The 25,509-nt window shown below is 35.8% G+C and overlaps 1 protein-coding gene across 5 annotated transcripts in view; it reads right to left on the bottom strand.

Annotated features, from left to right (window-relative positions):
* Positions 1–499: 499 nt before the first annotated feature.
* The window catches only part of LOC113511525 (uncharacterized), a 371,241-nt gene continuing 346,231 nt past the window's right edge, over positions 500–25,509 (bottom strand). For all 5 annotated transcript variants that reach the window (XM_031909262.2, XM_052894558.1, XM_031909263.2 and 2 more), the window contains 13 exons: positions 24,610–24,688; positions 23,661–23,764; positions 13,208–13,328; positions 12,706–12,813; positions 11,479–11,636; positions 9,994–10,191; positions 8,940–9,135; positions 8,164–8,296; positions 6,825–6,960; positions 5,588–5,793; positions 4,458–4,603; positions 2,592–4,161; positions 500–2,272 (listed from right to left, as the gene is read on the bottom strand). In XM_031909262.2, coding sequence (XP_031765122.2) covers positions 1,937–2,272; positions 2,592–4,161; positions 4,458–4,603; positions 5,588–5,793; positions 6,825–6,960; positions 8,164–8,296; positions 8,940–9,135; positions 9,994–10,191; positions 11,479–11,636; positions 12,706–12,813; positions 13,208–13,328; positions 23,661–23,764; positions 24,610–24,688 — 3,491 coding nt within the window. In that variant the 3' untranslated portion in view covers positions 500–1,936. The remainder of the gene's footprint in view (positions 2,273–2,591; positions 4,162–4,457; positions 4,604–5,587; positions 5,794–6,824; positions 6,961–8,163; positions 8,297–8,939; positions 9,136–9,993; positions 10,192–11,478; positions 11,637–12,705; positions 12,814–13,207; positions 13,329–23,660; positions 23,765–24,609; positions 24,689–25,509) is intronic.

A 25,509-nucleotide genomic window follows, 5' to 3' on the forward strand; every position in this document is an offset into this window, starting at 1 on the left:
CACTGGCGCTCCGCCGGTTTATTGTTAGCGCGAGCGGGATTACCATTCCATTACCATCCATTAAAAAAACATTCTGCTTAAACAGATACTTATATCTGTTTGAGCAGATTATAAGTCCTTAGACTTATTTTTGTTTATCGTGAATGTAGTATAATTGTATAAGGTGTATCGGGAGAAAGAGATTGTTAGTAATGGGAGTCTAACTGACCCATTGCTAGCAATATACCCTATCAGGTCGAACTCCACGCGGTTCTCTCTGGAAACCATCGTGGTTAATTTTAGTAGAATTCGTCACATGGGCTGACTGATCTTCTTTCATCGTCACCTATCATCCTTCACTGGTGCCCTGCAGCGCATACCGATAGCGCGGGCGGGGTTACCATCCCATTATCACCCATTAAAAAAAAGATGTCACTATCAAGGGCGTCAAATATACATTTGCCCGTAATAGCAAAATATTATTTATATTGACTCTGGATTGGGTTAAGAAAAAAATCAGTAGATTTGAAATACATTTATTTTGTGCATCACTTCCACACTCCAATTCATTCTAAACTCTAAAATACAACACCGGATAGGGTGAATATTACACAATATTCTAAAATAAAATCTATAGTTTATTAATATCATAAGACATTTATTTAGGCTTCATTACAATTGCAACCTTTTTTTTTTTTTAAATAATTATGGCTCGAATCGATTTATTTTCTTTCATTACTAGGTTTTAATACTTCATTCTAATTTACATTCCTTTGTACACTGGCACTAACTACATAATGTACACCGCGGAGTTAATGTTAACACAGTAATATTACTATTTGAGTATTACTATATAATTTATAACAATATACCCTTTCATTTTATAAGGGCAAGTACTAATGTACATTGAAAGATACGTAAAATACTCCCTACTAATTAGTTAGAGATCGGAAAATGTGATATTACAAAAATATTATTAGAGGGCAAATTAATTGAATGCTAAGTTATTTTAACAAAACAAATGACACATATACGAGTATATCGTATAGCAGAAAATATAACAATCTATTTAATGTTCGAAACATTGTCTTAAATATTTTATTTACACAAAATATGTACCATTTTTTTTTTCAATTATTATGAAATTCTCGTATATTATATCTATACACTATATACCCTAGCAAACATTCTGTAAAAGTGTCATTTCGAATACTTTGATTATGTAGACAATTTTTTATTGATATATTAATTCGTGGAGTTCAGAACATCCATTGTTTATAAAATGTGTGACAGATAAATTCACAAGAAATAAGATTAAAAAATACATATAATTCTTGCTCCTTTGTAGGCAAACCCTGTTTTCCTAAGAGATATGAATATTATCAGAATGATTTCCAAATTAATGAGGCACTTTTATAGGAGTTTGTATTGATACAGGGATGGAATTGCGTTAGATAAATATTAAAATGTTTTTTTATTTACTTTTTTATAAGTATTGGTTTCAAAATAGAATTTACTTTCTTCCACCTACAATGTAATATGTCTTCCCGTGACGGTACTTAAAGTCTACAATATAGATTAGGTAATTACCTACCTAATAATAGAACGACGAAGAATCGAGTCCATCTAGACAGGATAAAAACTATTACAACAGTAAAGATTTGTCAGCCTAACTAGATATCTAGTAAATTTATGAATTCATTATTTTCATTTTCAATTTCTCTCTTTGCAGACGTAAGCGATATAATTTTTTTTTTTACAGTGAAAAGCACCATAAATTCTGTTTTAATATTTTCTATTAATTACTCACAACTTCGACTTAACTATTTAAAGCATCAACATAATTAGAATTGGCACCAAAATAATATACTCGTATAGTATCAATTCATAGTTTCTATCTAATGTGAAACAACGATAAATCCTGTACATTACTAGCTCACAACACACTCGTAAGTCTTTATATATATGCTGGTTGTTTAGCCGAATGTTGCAAAGCTGCTAGGACGTCGTGTTTGAGTCTAACATATAAACGCCCTTTTCGCCATGGATTTTGTAACTGGAGAGGTCTAAAGTCATCCCTAAGACACCTTTCCCTCGCTCCAATGACAGCGACCAAGCAGAAGTCTTGGAGTTTCTCAGGGCCGTACACTGGGCCCGATTTTCCCTTCAAGACGGCAGCCATGTTGAGTTGTTTCACAACTAGGTCGATAACTTCACGGGCTGATGTGCGCGGCGTTACATGAAGTTTCAAAGATGTACCAGCCGCTAAACCGGTTTCATAGGCAGCGAATACCTGAAAATAAGTGAAATTTATATTACAAATCGAATTATTTTTTCATTAATTGGCATCTTTTTCATATACTACATTGTTTTTCTAAATATGAAGATTATATGATTAAAATTTTATGTAGATGCAGAAATGTAATTGTCGATAGATTTTTTTAAAGAAAATTTAAAACAGGTTATTATGTTTTCATTTGTTATAGAATAACTGATACATTGATATTTTTTATACTATTTTGAACTTTTCCTTTATTTCCTGTATGCTTTATTATTCTATCAAATTTAAAATTATGTATTAAATAAATCATTATAGTAAAGAAACATCTCACCTGTAATATACCTGGTTGGTCAGGAAGCCGTTCGTCTGAAGCTGGATTAACGCGTTCTTCGTTATCACACCTCTCATCAGTCTTAGGAACCTTATTGTTATACTCGGTGTCTTCTTGTGTCTCCAATAACGGTTGCCGTTTGACGCACAAATTCGTTTTAGGATACATTTCTTGACCAGTGTCCGTATAATCAACATCCGACGATTTCACATTAGTCATGCTCTTTGAAGCGATTACGTTGCACGAAGTCCTATAATGCTTTCCTTGCGGACGGATTTTTAAAGGAACTGATGTTATTGGACAGCTTTGGCTTTCTGAGTCACTCGATAGACTCTGGGCGGATTCGGAGACGTTGCATTTGGAGGCTCTCATGCTTATCATGCTTCCTGGATAGTAACCTTTCACGGTGAGTAGAGGACTTGAGGAATTTGATACGCTAGTGTTAATACTGTGTGGACGTGGTTTTTGATCGACGTTTTCATTCTGAAGCACTAAGGTGTCTTCGCTCCTAGAAGGTGGCAAGCGAGTGTTGCTACACTGTGAACCGGTAGATTTTATATCGAACTGCGAGTTACTGCTCACGTAATTATTACTCATAGCACTCGATTGGGTGAACTGAGAGTCTGCACTGCTTTTTCTACTTGTGTATTGGTTTTCAGCGTTCAAATATTGTGAGCTAGTTAAATTAAGTGTCGATATAGATGTCTGTCGGGGCGCCAAGCTGAGTTGCTGTTCAGATTTACTAAATTCTGGGTGTAAATTCGCATGATTCCCATTGCCAGCTGGTCCCGGCCATGACCCTCGTCCGGGTGACATCTTGGTGATCTTACCATCTCTCGAAGGTATTTGAAGGAGGTCTACCTTCAAATTGGAGTCTTTATCGCTGGTGCCGCTAATATCAGGGTAATCTTTATTTGTCTGTGACGCCGCTTTATCAAGAATATATTTCAGGAGTATTCCAGAACTTGGCACCGCTTTGTCTTTATCTCTCGCGAATCCTATCAAATCCATAAGCCATCGTTCTGCTTTCCAGATCGCGTTAAGATTATTTTGGAGCTCTTCTAATTTAGTTAATCGTTCTTTGGCTGTCTGCATTTCTGTACAAGAGAAAGCCTCTCTGTGGGAATGGGCGGCTAAAGCTACATCTAATTCTAATATACAACTAAGTTTCGAGTATTTGTTTAAGATATTCGTGTGGTACGTTTGCAGATGTATCATTTCGAAGGCTTGAATCGGTAGACTGAGCAAATCTCCTTTCTGCAGGAGTATCTCTTTCTGCCCAGGTACTGAGCAGGCCTGCTCTGCTGGCGGGCATATCATTACGAAACTGACATCGTTGTTAAGTTCTATGACTTCGAGATCATAAATTCGGTGGGCGATGACACTTTCTATGGGTATCTCCATTTCCTTGAAGAGTCGACGTGCTGCAGACGCGATCTGGTCTAGGAACATTTCTTGAGATTCTGAAGGTTTCTCCTGACTGCCGCTGATGGATACAAGACTGTTTATTGGCTGAACTTCTTCACAGTGTGGTTTGCCTGATTGGTTTCTTAGGTAATCCCATTCTTCACTGTAAAAAACGAAAAAAGGTACATGATAAATTATAAAATCATAATTGAGCGAACATAATATTTAATTCGAGCACTTCGTAAATTACCTTAATTTATCACATCATTATTATAAATCAAGTGACGAAATCAACAATTTGATTAAAAATTTCCATTATGTACTCAGACTAATACTCAAATTTCTCTAGTCTCCTTCTAAAGGATTTTCGGTGTAAACATATTGGAAAATATATTTTATATGTTCAGGATATGGTTTATTTATGTACTAAATTACTATTAGGATTTAAAAATAACTTACGCAGAGACATGAGGGTTCTCTCGCACTCGAGTGTGCGGCGGGACGTTGGGCGTGCGAGCGGGTGCCACTATGCGGACCACCTCCACCGACGACTGCAGCTTCAGGTAACCAAGGTACAATCCTCGGGGCAATTGGACTCGGGACACCTAATGTTAATAAAAATTAAATACATTAAATATGAGAACATTGATTTATAGGCTTCCCTTATCAATGATATTTACTTAAAGTTCGCCCATGGAAATGTGCTGTGTGTTCCATACACACAGGAGTAGGAGTGGACAGCTCAATTCAGTAAGATACGGTGTCAGTAGACTGTGTGTAAAAGAAGGTAGTGCATTTGGTATTTTTAATTGATGATAGTCAAATGGTAACCCCGCCTGCGCCTATTGGTATATACTGGCGGGACACCAGTGAGGGATGATAGCTGAAGAAGAAGTCAGGTTAGTTGGCCCATCGCGACGATTTTGACAAAAATTCATCTCGATGGTTTTCAGGTGGAACCACGTGAGAGTCGACCTGATGAGGTATATTGCTAGCAATAGGGATTGCTAGCAACGTCTCCATTACTAACAATCCTTCTCCCTCCCCAGGATTTGGTACTTAGTCGTGCACAGAACCTATGATTATTTTATCCTCGCCGCCTCTATGAGTAGGAAGGATGGCGAGAGAGTCTGGAACGTAGTGATTTGGTTATGTATGAAGATTATCAGCAGCTAATCATGATGATTATCCTAGATGTGGTTAGGACTAGAAGTAGTAGGCGTAGGGGGTGCCATCAATTTGGCAGGGGGGATAAGGGATTGTTAGTAATGGGAAATAGTAACCCCATTGCTAGCAATATACCCTGTCAGGTCGACCTCCTCGTGGTTCCCCCTGGAAACCACCGTGATTAATTTATTGTTAGATTCGTTACGGTGGGCTAACTGACCTGCTTCATCCTCATCTATCATCCCTCACTGGTGCCACGTCAGTGTATACTGTTAGCGCAGGCAGGGTTACAATTCCATTATCATCCATTAAAAGAAGCCACCAGTTTGGCATCTGGTGGTAGGCGACTTGGTTGTGTTCGAAAGCTATGACCAGCAGCAGCGACATCGCTATGAGAAAGAGTATGTGGTGAGAGGTAATACCTGGTGATAGGCGATCTGGTCGTGCACAGAAGCCATGAGCAGTTCGCCCATTGTGTTGTCGTCACTGAGCACGCGGCGCCGCAGTCGGTTAACGGCGGCCCAGCGCGAGTTCAGTGCCGACACACATTTCGCCGACTTGACACTTGTGACCACTGATATCACCACAGTGCCGTGCGAGTCGCGCAGTGGCTTGTGGTATAATTGTCCTGCGGGAGAAAAGATATATTAGTTCAGCGATTCCTAAAGTGGGTTCCATAAAAAGTCATTAGGGTTCCGTGTGATTATTTATACAGTGCAACAATTTCATTCTTCACATTAAAAGATAAACGAAACTATAAACTATTATATTTTTTAAATGTTTTTAATAAAAGCTCTTGTTCTTATTCAAATTACAGTTCTTTTTTATACCACTGAGGTGGCAAACAAGCATACGGCCCACCTGATGGTAAGCGGTTACCGTAGCCTATGAACGCCTGCCAGAGGAATTACGCGCGCGTTGTCAACCCTGAAGAAACCTCTTTACCCCCTTTTTGAAGAACCCCATGCTGTAGTCTCTTGGAAAAACCTCGGCAGGGAGCTCATTCCACAACCTGAGTGTTCGTGGGAGAAAACATTTCTGAAACCGCGTTGTACGCGACCATTTAGGCTGTAAGTTATGAGGGTAAACTCCCTGTCGATGGCGAGCCGAACGACGATAGAAAGTGGCCGCAGGCATCATATTAAATAATTCCTCTGAGCACAATCCGTTGTACAAGCGGTAGAATATTGTATTGTATATATTGTAATAATTTGGTATGAGGTTCCATAAAATAAAAAGTATTTTGTAGGAGTTCCGTTATCTTAAAAGTTTAGGAACCCCTGTATTAGTAGGTAGACATAAAGATCTATGGCTGTTTGCAATTTTTGCTTTAACCTCAGACGATAAACATTCAACTTTGATGTTGTTATACATATAAAACAAAAATGTAGTACATAGATAGATAGATTCATGTCATTATCATCATCATTTCAGCCATAATCCGTCCACTGATGGGCATAAGCCTCCCTCATAGACTGCCATAAAGAAAGGTCCTGAATCAGCTGCATCTACTGACTCCCTGCAATGCATTTCAGGTCGTCACTCCATCTAGTGGGGGGTCGTCTCACACTGCATTTACACGTACACGGTCGCCATTCAAGAACCTTTCAAGTACTTATAATAAAATTATAAAGTCTTTATAAAGAAATGAAGGCACACCTAAGTCTTGTATGCAGAGAGCTGACTGCATCTGCGCAGCCGCAGTGAGCAGTTTCAGCCTGAAGTGTATAGAGGAAGACGTGTGTTTCTCCATGTCCGCCCGTAGCGCTTTCACGTCGTCCCAGCAACATGCCACCTAACACAAGATCAGAGGGATTAAAAATGTTCGCCGTGTATGAATCGTAAAAGGATTTATTTTGAGGTCGACGAACCCGTCGATGTAAGGGCGAAAGGGATTATTACAAATAGGGTAACAGTCTTGTTAAATAATAATATTATTTATTTATTTGGATTACATACAACACACAAATTATGTATTGTCTATTCTTATGAACATGTTGTGTGTGATTAGTAACAAACAAATAAACGATATATCTATCTATCTAAATAACAACATACATAAACAGTAAAGAGATAAAATAATGTATACACAAAAAAGCTATATATATATATATATATATATATATATATATATATATATATATATATATATATATATATATATATATATATATAAGTTATAATTTTTTTTTCTTCTTTTCTTGCTTACGCGATATAATGGTTACGACTCAGTTTATTATTTATTAATAATAATATCAATATCCTCTATCAGGTCGACCTTTGTCAAAAGGAGACTTTGTACAAACGTATAGGACGTCCTATATTTGGGTACCTTTGTCCCTTTCATGTTTTTGCCATAAAGCAGCTGTATTTGGATGGTTGTGCTTTTTGGCAGTTTGATGGATAGAGAAGAATATGGCAGTAAAATTAGAGGGTACAGAGGCATGACACCTAGGGGTGGGTAATATATAGCAATGCTTGGGTACCTCTGTCCCATTCGTGTTTCAACCGTGAAGCAGTGCATGGCTGTGTTTCGGTTTGAAGGGTAGGATATGGCGTGAATTTATTGGGTACAGAGGAATAACACCTGAGTCCTCAGGAATGGCAACACGTAGAGGGGAATTATAGGCCAAATAGTATACCTACTCTGTTATGTCCATGGTACTGCTCATGTCTATAGGCGACGGTTACCACTTTCCATCAGGTGGGCCGTCAGCTTGTTTGCCATTCTATATTGTATAAAAAAAACCATATGTAGCTCTATAGCTCTATATTTTTTTAGACCCAATATCAATCATATTTCCACAGATAAATGCAAACACAGCTGCTGCACGGTTGAAACACGAATGGGACAGAGGTACCCAAGCAATCGACTTTTGTACAAAGTCTCCCTCTGCATATTTTATATAAATAATTTTATCATTCTTTCAGGAGATCAATAAACAGTTTTTATTAATTCATTTTCTCTACAAAGGACTCGGCATAAATATACTCTTACCTTCATTAGCCAATGGAAGTCTGCATAAATACAAGTGGGATACGTTTCGTCCACCTCGATGACTGGCAGGAACTCCTCACTGGTGACCAGCACCTTGTCCTCGTGGTACAGAATACACGCCAGGTACACACCTCTGTAAATATCAGGCGTTTTAATTTAGACGGGCATTTACCTATGTGACGAGATTGTCATATTCATGTTAGGTATCTTATAATATAAAAATGAGTTACTGTATGTGTTGCTATGCGCAAGTCTCGAGAACAGCTGAATCGATTTCGCTAATTCTTTTTTTAGAATATTCCTTGAAGTAAGAGGATGGTTCTTACGAAGAGAAAAATTCAAAAAATTGCCTGAAAAAGTTTAAAAACAACACTTTTCTATACTCTTATTCAAACGATGTATAATACTTAAAAGTCAATTTGAACTTTAATACCAAACCATAAAGTTCAAGTTCATAAACCATAAAAATCAAGTACGAGGTAAATATGTTTGCCGGGTCTTTTTTTAATGGGTGATGATGGAATATTAACCCCGCCTGCGCTATGGGTATACACTGACAGGGCACCAATGAATGATGACAGGTGAAGATGAAATAACAAGTCAGTTAGCCCACCATGATGAATACACTTGGAAATCAGTACGATGGTTTCCAAGGGGACCACGTGGAGGTCGACCTGGTTAGGTATATTGTTAGCAATAGGGTCCTTAGTCCTTCATTATTAACAATCGCTACCCTATGTTTGCCGGGTCAGGTAGTGTGTGTAGATAACGCTTACCTCCTCAAATTCTTCTGGAACTTGCTAGCCGCAGTGAACAGTTGCCGTATAGTGGCGGCCTTCTTGCGGGTGGCACGAGGCGGTGGTGCAGGCGGTCGCGAGCGAGCGCCCGCTGCAGCGCTCGCAAGCGCTTCAAGCGCTGCCGCCGTACCGCCGCCTTCCCCTCGGATCGCTCTACTTGACACATCACGCCAACCTGATTTAATAATATATTTATTTTAATTCTTATTTCAACAATTTACATATCACATCACTAAGGCAACCGTCACTTAAAAAAAAAAAAAAAGATTAATGTGAAATCTATTTGACCCTTGAATTTGAAAAGTTTAAAGTACATACGTAAGTTTTTATGGCAGATACCTATCGATATTAATATTTTGGAGAGAGGAAGTAACATTGAATAATCATTAATAATTATGTTGATATCTCTATATGGTTGCATAGATTCATTTTTTAGTTTTGTCAATATAAAGGCAGTGCCGACTCTTCTCTTAAATAGTTGTTTTGTGATTAAATTAAGATGATGTCCTCATGATGAACAAATTCATCTGCTTTCATACATCTGATTCCATTCAACATATTTTTGCCTTTATTTTAATTATTTGTATAACGTTTTATCCATATTACTATTTATACTATTATTTACCAGAAGGAGATTTTTACAAAAATCGAATGTTTGGGTACCTCTGTCCCATTCGTGTTTCAACCGTGAAGCAGTTGTGTTTGTATTGCTGTGTTTCGGTTTGAAGGGTGGGATATGGCGTGAATGTACTGGGTACGGAGGAATAACACCTGAGTCCTCAGGAATGGCAACTCATGGGGGGTATCATGGGCGAAACAGTATACTCTGTTATTTCTATGGTACTGCTCATGTCTATAGGCGACGGTTACCACTTTCCATCAGGTGGACCGTCAGCTTGTTTGCCATTCTAAGTAGTATAAAAAAAAAACGTGCTCTTACTCTACTACCTTTCTACTACTTTACTCTTGCGGGGTCATTCCAAAATGATCCATAACATAATAAAATAAAGAACAAATTAAAGGAAATACTCACTACTGGGAACCACACTCCTGGGTACGGAGACTGTGAACGGCCCCCATCCCTTGATATTCCCGGCGGCCGCTCGGAAGAAGTACCGCCTGCCTCTGGTCAACCCGGCCGCTAGAACCCTGGTCCCGTTGTTTGTACCCGAGGCGGCCACGTCACGGCTACCACACACGTTAGAGAAATCCGCGCGGGATGACCACTCCACTGAAATATTTTTTATTGTATTTGTTAACTTAATCAAGCTATTTATCTTACCCACTATATATTAGGAGTCTTTGTACAAAAGTCGATTGCTTGGGTACTTCTGTCCCATTCGTGTCAGCTTGTTTGCCATTCTAATATATATATATATATATATATATATATATATATATATATATATATATATATATATATATATATATATATATATATATATATATATATATATATATATATATATGTATATATATAAACTAGTAGAAATTATAAAATAAAATTGTACTTTAAGTGTGTGTGTAAAGGGACATTTAGCGTCCTGATCAGGTACAAATTGGGACGCGTCCTCAGACCCCTGAAAATCGGGACGTCCCGCTAAAACAGCTAAGAATTAAACGATGTGTTTTATTGCAACGACTCCATTTTTCTTTTACATCACAGGTATGTACTTGTAACTAATATAGTGCTGTCACTGATGTCCTCTATGGGTTACGAGGCTGGAGTGCAAAGGGTTAAAGTTGATACAACACAAACAATGTTGTAGAGTCTCAGTCTACATAGGGAATAATTTCCTCACAACGTTTAACAAAGACAATCTTCCATTATGTCCACATACCCACACATTTCCCATGACGAGACACTTTTCAAACTTGATGTAACAAGCTCCGAGGGATCTTAACAATAAGGAAGCATCCGACGACTGTTAAAAAGTTTATGTTCGCGACTTACAAAACAAAGGTTTTCGTCTAATTTTTTTTTTACGATTGAATTACGCAATACGTTACTAATTTTCACTATTGTTTTTTTGCAATCAATAGAATTTTTTCCGTGTTTATTTTGATTTTATGATGACTGAAATTGCCGTTTTTTATAGCAATTTTTCAATAGACTTCAAAAAGAAAGAGTGTTTGTTTGTGAAACATAATTTTAAATTATTGAACAGTATTTTTTATGATTCTACCTGATCTATGATACGATCTGATATATGATACATCCATTCAATATATTTATCGATAGATTTGTTTACCATTTGTCCATAATCGTCCAGAACCATAATCTCTATTATCATATCGGCCTTTAACTGTCCATTGTTGAACATAAGCATCCCCTTTGAGGGGTTTTGCCAGTAGTTGCCACGCTTGGCAGGTGGATTGGCAATCGCAGTCAGGCTTTAGAGATGTTTTAAGAGGGACGCTGTTGCCCATCGCTCGCCCTCCTTTAGTCAATTCTTACGACATCCATTGGATAGAAAGGGGTGGCCAATTTTATGCAGGGGCACACACAGTAACTTACCTCTATACTTGGTAACAATAGGTGGGTCCCTCTGTGCGGCTGGTGTCACACGAGATTCCTTTAGCCGTACGCAGACTGTGTGGGCACTACATACTTCCAAATCGGGTGGCGGTGGGCCGGCCGGCGGGCGAGACTGTTGCCAGCCTAACAGAAGACGTCTGGAAGATTTAAAAGTAATTTAATTTTAGTTCTATTAGACACCAGACACTTCATAAATTAGTATAAAAACTGTGTGGCCTAATGATGTACATAAAAATGTCATTCGAGACGAGCAGAACTTAATATGTTAATGTCAGATATCTAAGTTTAAAAGACATTTAGATTTAGATCAAATCTCAGACAATTCATAGAATTTCTTAAGTACACATTATATTTTAATGTAATAATCGAGAACGTTCGACTATTCGGGAAAATTAGGGACCTTCGTGTAGTCAGACCCACGTTCGCATTACAGCCGCTCAAGGCCAAGGGTTCCGAATGGTCTCGAAATAAGTCCAGCTTTCTCGATCGAATTACATGTAAGTTAAACCGGTAGTTATAACATTCAAATATAATTCATAGAATTATGGAGACGACGGCAGAATCCGAGGTAAGAATACTCACAGAAGTATCAGTGACTAACTAGGCTAAAAGGTACAGAAAACTAAATGGTAATTGATTGAACACGTAGTTCGGAGCACTAGCAAAATACCCTTTATGGGGGAGGACTATGTTCAGCAGTGGACAGTTAACGGCTGATCTGACGATAGTTCGGAGAACCGACGATTGATCGGGAAGAATACTCTACACTAGTTGCGATCCTGTACAAGCAAATGCACTGTAGGACTCTTCTCTGAATAGAGCGACGACTTCAATTGTGTCGCAGGTAGTCAATGGATGTAATATAGTTTATGGGGAAGGCCTAGGTCGACAATGAATAGGTTTAATAATGAGTACCCTTATCCTATTTAGTAATGATTATTAATAATTGAATTGATTTTAAACGCCATATATATATAATTACTCCTCTCCATCCAAAGGTTGCCTGGAAGAGATCGCTTTTAGCGATAAGGTCGCCCATTGTTTTCTCATTGTGATTATTTCTTGTAATTGTTTACATCTATAATAAGTTAACTATTGTAATCTTTTGGAGGAAACAATAAAGAGTATCTATCTATCTATACACTGTTATAAGGGCTTTCGCCCCTTTTTCATCGTTTTCTTATTTATTATTATTTTAGAACTCACTTTAAGGTTCGCACCCTCCTTTCCCAGTGTTGAGCTTGCTTATCCTTTTCAGACCCAGCACCTCCGGCGCACCCTGTTGTACCAGCCGCTTGACCACCAGCCGATGACCTTGAATAATAAAAGCAATACTAAATTAATTGGGGGAAAGCACTTATGACCAACCTGTTCAGTCAAAAGTACTTTTGAATGATTTTGCTAGTCAATAGTACTTTTTACTGGTTAAGAGTTTTGACTGCAACATATATGCAACATAACAGATACAGAGTAAAATTAAAATAATATCCTTCTAAGAGATATTTTTTTTACTTTTTTTTAAAACATAGAAAATGCACAGATCATAAAAGACATAAATACTTCTTAGTACAAATAGGAAGTATCGTTAAGGGTCAACAACGCGCACGTGACACTCCTGGTGTTGCGTTGCAGGTGTTTATAGGTTACAATACCATCAGACAGAACGTATGCTTGTTTGTCACTATTCTAGTATAAAAATAATAAGAACCTTGTGCACGTATCATCCCGGCAGGTTTTGTCCTGTGCGCAACCGACCACCTCATGGAGTCGCGACTCCGCTTCCCTCACCAACCGACGAAGGTGTGCGCCTAACGCTTCTGGTATTTTAACTGTAACAAAGAAGATATATTTTATAATTAATAATAATCGTTATCATCATAATCTTAGTATAATTGTTTAATTATATAATTAAACTTTTAAAAATGGGACAGCTGAGTTTCTTGTTCGTTGTTCTTGGCTGAAATTGCGTTCCGAAGGTAATGAAAAGTTTTTTTTTACTTTTAAAGAGTAAATAAATTTTCATTTTTTTGAAATGTCATTATATCTGAAGTAAACTGTTAATAATTTAGGATTTATTAATACATATTAAAAATGTTTTCAAATAATTTACATGCACATAATATACTGATTTTTAACATATTCAAAAATAGATAGGCGACCGATATGGGCAATTCCAAAATGGGTGATGACCTTTTATCCGCCATCAATATTCAAAGAAACCTTATATATAGACATTGGACCGGTATCCATACTACCCATGCCTTATGGAAAGTGGTAACAATCGCCTCTAGATATGAATAATATCATGAATATTATAGAATACTCTGTGATACATATAGTATCCCACACGTGTTGTGTGTTCCTAAAGACTTGTTAGCTTGTAATTTCGCTGCTATGTCACCCTTAATATTCCATAATATGTTAATTACTTTTAATGCAACCGATTTATTCTAGTATTTTGTTTTGTAAACATATAGATATTGTAAACAGAAAAATCGTGAGTGATTGCGTAACGTGAGTAGAAAACATTGTACCAGAATAGTTCTGTGAATCGATAGTTTGTGAGTGGAGCAACGAAGCTAATGCCTTCAGGGGCCAACTCTCTTTTGAGCGGATTGGATATTAGCGTATGTTACATACTGTTGTATATGTTTGTTTGTTACGCACGTGCGCTGTGGTAACTATAGGGCTAAGCTATAGGGATTTGGTAAATTAATGGAAATGCGGTTGCCAATGTTGCTATTCATAATAAACTTTCTCCAGGTGTCCAAATATGAGATATCTTAAAACATTCATACTACAAATGGCTGTGTGGTTAATACGATGGTTAAAGTACATTAAATATTTTATTATCCGGTAAATATTAAAAAACCAGTAATTTTATCAAAAAGGCCGTTTTGACACCAAGACGACAATTTATTAATAATTTATTTAATCCATATTTTGTTGTATGAAAGTATAGATTAAAAATAGTACCACTTCTGATACATAACAGCAACTATTTCAGTTTCAAATCTTTAGAAAAATATCGATATTTTGTATCGATACAAATTCACCATTCATCAAAAATCGACCTTCAAAAATTCCATTCCAAAAAATCTGTTAAGACCTTTTCAGATGGATGATGACTAAAAACAGCTTCACAACTTCATAAGGAGTTTTACTAGTAGTTTTTTTAATGGGTGATAATGGAATGGTAACCCCATCCGCGCTAACAGTATACACCGGCGGGGCACCAGTGAAGGATGATAGGTGAGGATGAAGTAGGTCAGTTAGCCCATCGTGACGAATTCAACAAGAATTGTTCAGAATGGTTTCCAGGGGGAACCACGTGGAGGTCGACCTGATAAGGCATATTGCAAGCAATGGGGCTGTCAAACTCCATTGCTAACAATCCCTTCCCCCTTTACTAGTAGTTGCCATGCTTAGTAGGCGGGTTGGCAACCGTAGTTAGGCTTTTAGAAACGCTTCAAGAGGGACGCTGCTGAGGTAGGTCCTCTACCATTAAGCTTCTTTAAACTCCTCTTACGACACCCACAGGAAAGGATGGAATGGCCTATTCTATACCGGGGCGTGTGGTTCCTTAAAATATAGGATACCTTTAAATAGTACATTATAAAACTATGTTGCTGACTGCGTCTGTTTTTGTTTATTCATTTAAACCATAGATTAAGGACCATACCTGTGGTTTTTAAACGATTTTACGGATAATATTCATTGTTATTTAGATATTATATACAGAACGTTTAAAAGTAACTTAAATACTGTATATTTTAATCAAACTTTTGTATAAATAGATAAATTCAATACTAACTAAATTGCATTTATGCGAAGCCGGGGTGGGTATTTATTAATTAATTAATTATAAATGAAATTAACACATAGTATTTACGAGGCGTGACGCGCGGTGTTAGGTGGTGATAATTTGGTAAGCCCGTAAAATTTACAGCCCACATCGGTAGCCATGATAACGAAATCATTGATTATTTATAACGTCATACCGTTATCTGCACTTCATAATTGTATTACCTAATAAATGTCATTATCAAGATTGCATTTGACGCACTGATGTGTACTTATTGTTGATAATGTATTGTGATTTTTAAGTCTATATGGATACGTACGTTTTTAAAAATTTTTTCACCGTACAATTACATTTCTGTTGTACTAAAGGTTGACTGGGAGAGAATGCTATATACCTAGTATTATGCCCGCCTTTTGTACCAGAGATTTTTTTGTAATGTAGTTAATAAAGATTAAATAAATAAATAAAAATAATGAATGAATATTATAAGTGAGTACTAAGTAACAGATCTTTCAAATTGGGTACCTTTTCATTTAAAATAACATTAACATTATAAAGAGAAAATTTTGGGGTTTTGATTTTTTTTTGTTGGTAATAATTTGTTCACGAAGTAGAAGCTAGTAATAAACAAATAAAAGAATCAAGGATTCCCAAATACATTTAAAATAATTTTAAGTGAAAAACAATATTCAAATAAATACATCTTGTTGCTTCACATTAGTTCACCTTTTTGTTAAAATTTTCTATGACACTGGCAAAAACGCACTTAATTAAAAAAAAAAAAAAAAACTCTATCAATTGAATAGACATATTAGATTGAAAATATTTAAATTTAGAACACGAAACGTGTTCACAACACGAATCGTGTTGTGTTTATTAACAGATTTTGCTTTACAATAAATAGTATTTGCTTCGGAAAATACTTACCTACCTGCGTAGTAGATTAATGTTTAGATCTACCGCGCTATGAATGTAGCATAGACTAATTAATTATTAATCTAAAACGAGTATAAGGGTATTCATATGTTCACAAGATATTTGTTGTTTTGTCAACATCAACATGGGAATAAACATTAACTATTACAAAATGAATTTATTTATTTATTTAACTTTCATGTACACAAAATTATAAGGAAACACTTGGCGGACATAACTTCTACAGGCATTTTCTGTCAGTCAACCATAGGGTAGACTGGGGGTCTACAATGAAATGATATTCCGAATTTTTAGACTCAATTTCGTGTTTTTATTCTTACTGAAATCGGACTAGTAAATGTAATGTATTTTATTCGTCATAAATTCTATCACAAAAGTCCAAAGGTAACGATATTTTATCATTTTTAATATTTTTAAATGGTACTTATTATGCAATTTAAATATGAAATTTGTGTTTTGTTCAGCCTCGAAATTTCAGAAAACATGTCATGGTAGGTTCTCTGACATGTTTGGTGGCGGTACTTTAAAGTAAAAGGGAAACTAATTAAAAGCAACATCTACTAATATAAATATATATAATTAAAAACAATTTTACATAAATATATACAAAATAATATTTAAACAAATATATAAAGAAGATGAAACAAAAATATTAATAATTTAAACAGAATTAAGGTTTGGAGAGAAGAATTATTAAAATACATTCTTAATTGGCAATTTAACAGTCACCATTTTTAGTGATTTTGTCATATCCACTCGAACTACTTGTTTATCAAGACAACTTCGAGTATACGTCACATTCGAAAATCAAAACCGTACCGGTACCGCCTCTATATGATAACGAAACGATAGTAAAATCAGAGACAATGACGAATGCGATCGTCCGATAACTGTTCGATAACGGTACTCATTGCGAGTTCATTATCTCGGCCAATGCCAATAAACTGCTATTTGTTATTTTGATTACAACAATGATAGATGATAAGTAATAACTAATCATGAAAGATGAGGGCACGTTCAAACTTGCGTATTTTATAGTTTTGGATGTTGTACGATGAAATAATGTGATAGTAACAAAATTAGTATAGCAGTAAACTCAAATGACTGCAAAACTAAACATTAAAACTAGCTTAAAATTTACTAAATTTTTAGTCCTCAAGATACAGGTCTAACCTAGTTTGAGGACTGATGGTAATGCAGACATTTTACCTGCAACTTAATATAAGTTTTGATATAAGTAACATTCTGTTCTGTCTCTGTTATTTCTTCATTTAATTTAATTTATAAATATTACCACCCACACACACAGAAAAAAATAAAATATATACGGGTACCTAGATCAGTTAATTTGATAATATAACCTTAATACTTAGATTATATAGATAGAGCATCGAGTCTCAAAAATTAGTCAACTCTTGTCAACTACTTGTCAAATTAGCTGACTTGTTTTTTTATCAGTATTCTATATACTTACGTACATAATGTATTTTGACGTGTCTATATTTTATTATTTAATAAATAAAAAGTTTTTATACATTAAAAAGATGCAAAATGTAATAATAATAAAAAATGTTAAATACAGAAGTTATAAAGGAAACGCTATAACTATTTATCACGCAAAATTGCAAGAAAAAGTTGACCCGCTTTTCTCGAAGCATCTGTATGGAGACACTCTACTATATAAACAAAACCTTATATATATATTTTTTTTTATGGGTGAAAATGGAATGGTAACCCCGCCTGCGCTAACGGGATACGCTGGCGGAGCACCAGTGAAGGGTGATAGATGAGAATGAAAACAGACCAGTTAGCCCATCATGATGAATTCATCAGGAATTAACCATGATAATTTCCAGGGAGAACCGCGAGGAGGTCGACCTGGTTGGGTATATTGCTAGCAATGGGATTCTTAGTCTCAATTACTAACAATCCTTTTCCCCCACAAAACTTTATATTAGGTTGTTCCTGTTTAGAAATATCAAAATACTGTTTCGTGTCAGAGTTCTTGTGATAGGTCAGTTGCTTTTATGTGAAGAAAGATCGTGAAGAAAATTTTATGTTCGTACCTTTATAATACCATAAGTGTTACTATTATTACTACTCCTGCTACTATGCAACAATGTGGACTTTAATACTGTAATGTAAAAATTCTTCCCTATAATATTATACATATTTACCTGCTCGCAAAAATAGACATTAAAGTATGTATGTATTATTTATAGAAAACTTTTGTAAACGAGCAAGGATTCGAGAAAATTCCCTTTGGGGGACGTTTATTAAATGCAAATCACGTTTTCCTAAAGGATAGGTATGGGCGATGTGTTAGCACAGTGAGTTTAGGGATTTGCTTAGTGAACCATTTCCTGAGACGTTTTATTCATTGTATGTCTTTCACATCTCGTTAAGGTTTACGTGTGTTGCGAATGGCTGAATTGTTGCTTTCCGCAATAGTATATTGAATTCCTTTATATTTACCATAAGGTTTTTATGTCTTTTCGTGGTTGATACACGACCTAATTACCAAAATGGCATAATTATTATAAAAAAATAATTTTATTATCGATTTTATGATATCATTTAAAATATTTGTACTTTGTTTACTATTTTTATTGAAGAAAATATTTATTATTTATACGTATCTACATGAAATATAGTGTCAAATAGGTCCCAAAATCGATTAGCCAACTACCAAGGACGTGTTGTTTTTTTTTCATATCGTATGTATTATAATAACAATGCATTTTTATATACATTTCAAGAACAGCGTCATTTAAAAACAATGTTTTTATCGAAGCATTTCTAGGAAGACTCGACACTAAATGAATAATCTAAGATTTTCACAGTATGACTGTCTTTTTCGTGTATCAACTTTTAAGAAAGCACCATAATCAATATAAGGGTGGCCAAATAAATTATAATGGAATTGAGTTCACTTGGGGTTGTATTATTTGCAAAAACAGCCTCCTTTTCAATTCATTACATTTCATGCGTAATTATTATTTATGAGTTTACTTTGTTATTTATTTATACGGAGAATTGGTTTGTGGAAAAATAACTTCATTTATTTTAGTAGTCTAATATTAACATTGTTAAATATTATTTTATTTTACATATGTTTAGAAAGTAAATGAAATGTTAGGCCACCAATTGTGACCATATAGACAGTGTTTGGAATTGTGGAGGAGTCAAAGTTTCCAGAACCAGCATTAATTTAAAAATATGTATGATATAAAGCAAAAGTACGTTGTGTAATGATGGGCATCATAGATTGGAATATTGCTATGTTTAATAATATGTAATTAGTTTCCTCGACAAGAGGAAAATCTTCACTAATAAAAAAATAATATGTAACATTATACCGTTAATCCCTCTAGAAGTAAATAAATAAATTGACCAGGATTAAAAAAAATCTATTACAGTTTTTAATGAAGGTAAAACTTGTTGTACTTGTACCTAGCAGTCTCTCGTCTTATAAGGATCGGATCCTTCATAGTTTTTATATCGAGCTCATGCTTGAAAATAATCGATGAATTAATCAGTTAATTAAGGAGGGAAAGGGATTGTTAGCAATGGAGTTTCACAGCCTCATTGCTAGCAATATGCCTTATTAGGTCGACCTCCACGTGGTTCCCCCTGGAAACCATCGTGAACAATTCTTGTTGAATTCGTCACGATGGGCTAACTGACCTACTTCATCCTCACCTTTCATCCTTCACTGGTGCCTCGCCGGTGTATACTGATAGCGCGGGTGGGGTTACCATTCCATTATCATCCATTAAAAAAAATCAGTTAATCAATTATTCAAATACTTTATTTGCTCTACTACTACTACTACTACTCAGGACCGTTCCTTATGGCAGTCTATGGGGGAGGCTTTTTTCCAGCAGTGGATGGATAATGGCACAAATGATGATAATGATGATGATGCTATTACGTAATAGCTTTTCTGGTTGTTGCCCCGTACTTTTTTTATCTCATTTATGTCCCCCAAATGGATAGTTCGGGGGGGTGTTCGGTTCAAAAACTCACGGAACGATCTTGGCGCAAATCTTTTTTTTCATTTGAAGTTCGTTTCTTAGAATTTCGTGGACCACGGTTTTGCGCAAATTAAGCTCTTCAGCCACGGGGTTTCGTTGACCGTTAAACGAATTACACAAGTTCGAATTCTTTCCACGTTTTCTCGTAATAGTTCGAATTCTTTCCACGTTTTCGTCGGAATGTGAAGTGGAAGGACGTCCTGAACGTGGGTCATCTGAACGCTTTCTCGGCCCTCTCTGAATCTTTTTAGCCACTTGTGGATGGGATGGTAACCCCGCCTGCGCTAACGGTATACGCTGTTAGGGCACCAGTGAGGGATGATACGTAAGAATGAAAAAGGCAGGTCAGTTAGCCCATTGTGATGAATATACCTAGAATTCAGCACGATGGTTTAGCACCAGGGGGAACCACGTGGAGGTCGACCTGACAGGGTATATTGCTAGCAATAGGACTGGTAATCCGCATTTTTAACAATCCCTTCCCCCTATACATCTGGGTTGTAATGCTATACAGTTCTTGGATATAATATTATATGTATTACCGTGGCCCAAAGATGAGAGAGAAAGTTAGTAACAAGAGGTTAAGAAGTTTTCAGTACGAAAATTTTGGAGTGTTACCTATATATAAAGGGTCTCTTTAGTAGATAATGAAAAACACATTCAAAGCACTCGACTGACTTTTGCAACGTAACAGAATTAGCTTAACAAATATTTTTTACTCCTTGATTAGGCATATTTATACAGTCTACGGTAAATTTGAGAGTTTATAAAGATGTTTGGATTTACTCACAATTTAATTTTTTAATGAAATTTGTCAAGCAAATGTATTGACACACATTTCTTATTTATATATATTTTTTACGCTTATGTTCATTAATAATTATTTTATTAATTATTTGATTCTTATTTTTTCGCAGACAAAGCTTTGACCTTAGTTTCGACTTATAGCGTAAAAAAAAATATTTTGTTTACGGTTACGAAGCTCATAACTGGTGAACCCTGTTTCATATATAACTACCACCATTTTGCTCCCATAATAATATCATTACAAGAGCAAAAGGATACGAGCAAACAGAAAGAATGTCAAATAAGTCAAACAAGTTTTTTTTCACAATCACTGGCTTTAATCATTATAAAATTGAAATGAAATCAAGATCAATGGGAGTAAAATACAGTGGTTTGAAAAAAAAAAACAAATCTGTGCAAAGTTGGCGATGAGATTATAAAATACATACTAGCGATTCGGTTCGTCTTTTCACGGGTAAAAAGAATTTCCGAAAATAATACATATTATTACCTGTTAATCTAGCTTTCTATGGATGAAAGAATTTTTAAAATCGGTTGATTAGTATTTAAACTAATCCATTAAAAACAATCAAATCTTTATAATATTAATAAAGACATAAAAGTAATATAAGATCGTTTAAAAATAGAATCAATTTCGAATGCTACTGAATTACCTTTTATTTCCAATTGTAATCGTTGTAGTTTATTTTAAGATCCACCTGTTTTGGTAACTGCACCTCTTCCATACTTTGTAATCTTACAGCCCACGTTTCAAATCAAAACACGACCATGAAAGCATAGCAGTTTGGCTCCAGAAATATGAGTGGGACAGAGGTAATCAAACAAATGACTTTTATACAAAATCTCCCTTTGATATTATTATATATGTTTATTTTTTTCACTTTTAAAACTTATTCATTTATTTAAATTTCAATGCACAATTATATAAGTAAATATATGGCGGACATAACACCTAACGGCATTCTCTACCAGTCAACCATGAGGCAAGCAGAAAATTATGTAGGCAGTGCATTTAATACTAAAATAATTAAAAAAATTTTATACAACTTAGAATGGCAAACAAGCTGACGGTCCACCTAATGGAAAGTGATAACCGTCGCCTATAGACATGAGCAGTACCATGGACATAACAGAGTATACTGTTTCACCCATGATACCCCCTATGCGTTGCCATTCCTGAGGACTCAGGTGTTATTCCTCTGTACCCAGTAAATTCACGCCATATCCCACCCTTTAAACCGAAATACAGTACAAATCCAATTACAGTATCAAAAATAAATATATTTATTATTATTATATATTACTTCTTAATAGTCCACCGCTGAACATCCCCAGGGCATCCTCAGGGCTGGTTGGTAACCGCAGTTAGGTTTTGGTGATGTTTTAAAAGGGACGCTACTGCCTACCCTACGACCATTAGATTTCCTTAGTCACCTATTACTACACCCACAGGAAAGGAAGGGAGTGGTCCAAGAATAGATCCGGCATAGAAATGCCGAGACCACACGGCATAGAATAGATCATCTCACGCAATAAATATACCTACTACTTCATCATCACCCTTTAACCTATCAATCTTTAACTGTCTACTGCTAAACATAAGCCTCCCCCTAGGGGGGTTTTGCCAGTAGTTACCACGCTTGGCAGGGGGATTGGCAATCGCAGTTAGGCTTTGGAGATGTTTTAAGAGGGATGCTGCTGCCTATCCCTCGCCCTCCCTTAGCCGCCTCTTACGAAACCCACGGGAAAGGAAGGGGTGGCCTATTCTATACCGGGACCACACAGGATACGTATTAATATCAAATATATTAACGTCTATATATAAATTTTATGTAATTTACTATTTTTGTCGATTCTGACAATTACTTCAATTTCGCTTTTCCTGTTAAAATTTACTGTATCTTCGAATATAATGTAACTGTACGTTCAATTATTAAATTCAGTATGTACCAATCCCTTTCATTATTTTCGGGAGCGTAGCCCGTAATCCAATACATTATTGTTAAACCAAGAAAATGAGAGTTAGTTTTCGGTTTTCCGGTAGTGACGGCATACATATGTTTTAGCAACTTATATATTATTCACAGGGATTGTGATTCACTTTTGAAGAAAACAGTATTTTTTATTTTTGTCGGAAACACAGTACATTTCGTAAAAGGAAACGTTACAGACTATAAAACATTGGCCTCCCCTATAAGAAGGGGGGTTGCTAGTAGTTGCCTTGCTTGTTAAACAGGTTAGCAATCGAAGTTAGGCCTTGGAGATGTTTTAAGAGAAACGCTGGTGGCCATCTCTCGTTCTCTCTTAATCGCCTCTTACGACACCCACGGAAAAGGAAGGGGTGGCCAATTCTATGCCGAGACTACAGGGCAAATTTAGTTTTTAGTTTTCAGTAATATGTATATTTTTTTTCTAGGAAAAAAAAGTTTTTTTGAGACCTCATTAATGAATACTAACACTAGTTTTAAGGAATCAGTTGCGTTAATTGACGTACTGTATAGCGTTCTCTCTCAGTCGACCTTTGGAAAACAGAAATGTATTTGTGCGATGTAAAGAGAATAGATAATTGTACTTACATTGTGTGCCTTCCTTGGCCCCAAACTCCATGAGCATTTTGACAAGAGGTCGATTGCTGGACAGCACGGCGACGTCCAGGGGTGACAGCCCGTCAGCGTTGAGGCTGCAGTAGTGATAATATAGTTTATTTACGTATATTTACACTACTGAGAGTAACAAACAGGATTTCATGAAAGAGAGTGACTACCAAATAATTAAAATACACCTCCAATATAACTTTATATATAAAAATGAATGCTTTTTTCCCTTGGTCACGCCATAATTTGAGAACGACTTAACCGATTTTAATCACTTTTTTTGTTTTCTAACACTTTGTAAAACGTTCAGACGGAAGAAGAAATTAAGAAAATTGCGCAGCAAGTTGGAAAGTTTCAGAAAACATAACGACTATAACTTCGCGCATTTGATGATTGTGAATTTAGCAGAGAGTTTTTTTTTTTTTTGATAAGACAGACGTCTGTTGGGTCAGCTTGTCATAAAATAATTTTTACGATTATTGGAACATTAATCATACTTGTCGTTTTGTCAGTGTAAATAAGAACAAAAAGTATCCTATCTTAAAAGGCTATGGTCTATCTCTGTTCTAAATTACAATCAACTCTGCCCAGTCGTATAAGGCTGATTGTGTAATAACGATCCATACTTATTTACAAACTTTAATAATTATAATTCAAAAATTAATATGTAATTTACAAAACCTTGACAGGGTTCATGTAGAGGACAATTAATTAATACATATATTTAACAACTTTATTACTTTATGATACATAATGACATGACGATAATAATACTTTTTGCTAAAAATAAAAATTAAGAAACTGCAGACGTAATTAATCTAAATTTTCTAAGATACAAAGACCATAAAGTGGATTACATGATGAACCCTAATAGCCTGTATAAACAAGGTATATTTTGTCTGGGTAGAACTTAAAAAAATAAAAAAATTACCTATTAACATCCACATCTGTAGAGTCCAATATGTTTCTCGCTTTATCCAAATATCCATGTTCCACCGCCGCAAACAATGCTGAAACAAGAAGAAAAAAAAAATTAAAAATATATACGTAACTTTAACAAATATACTGATAGATAACATTAACCTATCTTGATACTTAGTTTCTTACGGGGTGTATAGACAGAGAGAAATCTACATTGCATTAGGTGGGCTGTCTGCTTATTATATAATTTTATTCATATTTATGGCCGCCGTATGGTCCCGGCATAAAATGGGCCACGTCTTTCTTTCCAGAGGGTGTCGTAAGAGGCGACTGAGAGAACTTAATGATCGAGGGATGGACAGCAGCGTCTCTCTTAAAACACTTGCAAAGCCTAAGGTTGCCAATGCGCCCTTAGGCTTTGCAGGTGGGGCAGTGGGGTTTTGCCAGTAGTTGCCACGCTTGACAGAGGTTTATATTCAGCAGTGGACAGTTATCGGCTGATACGATTTATATTTATGTAGTTCTAATGAAAAATCTATTTATTTTATAATAATTATGACAAGGTGTTTAATTTATTCCTTGTGAGAATTGAAAGACAATCTAGGCTTTTCGAGACTATCATTGAGCTTTCTTTATACCGTTATTTGTGTCAATATTGTAGATACAGCTAACATAATATTCTTGTATGTGCTACATCCCAATGATGGAGGGAGAAGAGATTATTAATAATGGGGACTAGCTGCCCCATCATTAGCAATATGTCCAGTTAGGTTTACCTCCATGCGCTTTCTTCTGGAAACCATCGTGATTTATTCTTTATGTATTCATCAAGATTGATCAAATGACTTGCTTTCATCCTCATCTATCATCCCTCACTGGTGCCCTGTCAGTGTAAACCGATAGCGTAGGT

Source organism: Galleria mellonella, unplaced genomic scaffold (genome assembly GCF_026898425.1).
Source record: "Galleria mellonella isolate WM207_F2 unplaced genomic scaffold, CSIRO_AGI_GalMel_v1 utg116, whole genome shotgun sequence".
NCBI classification, from domain to species: Eukaryota; Metazoa; Arthropoda; class Insecta; order Lepidoptera; family Pyralidae; genus Galleria; species Galleria mellonella.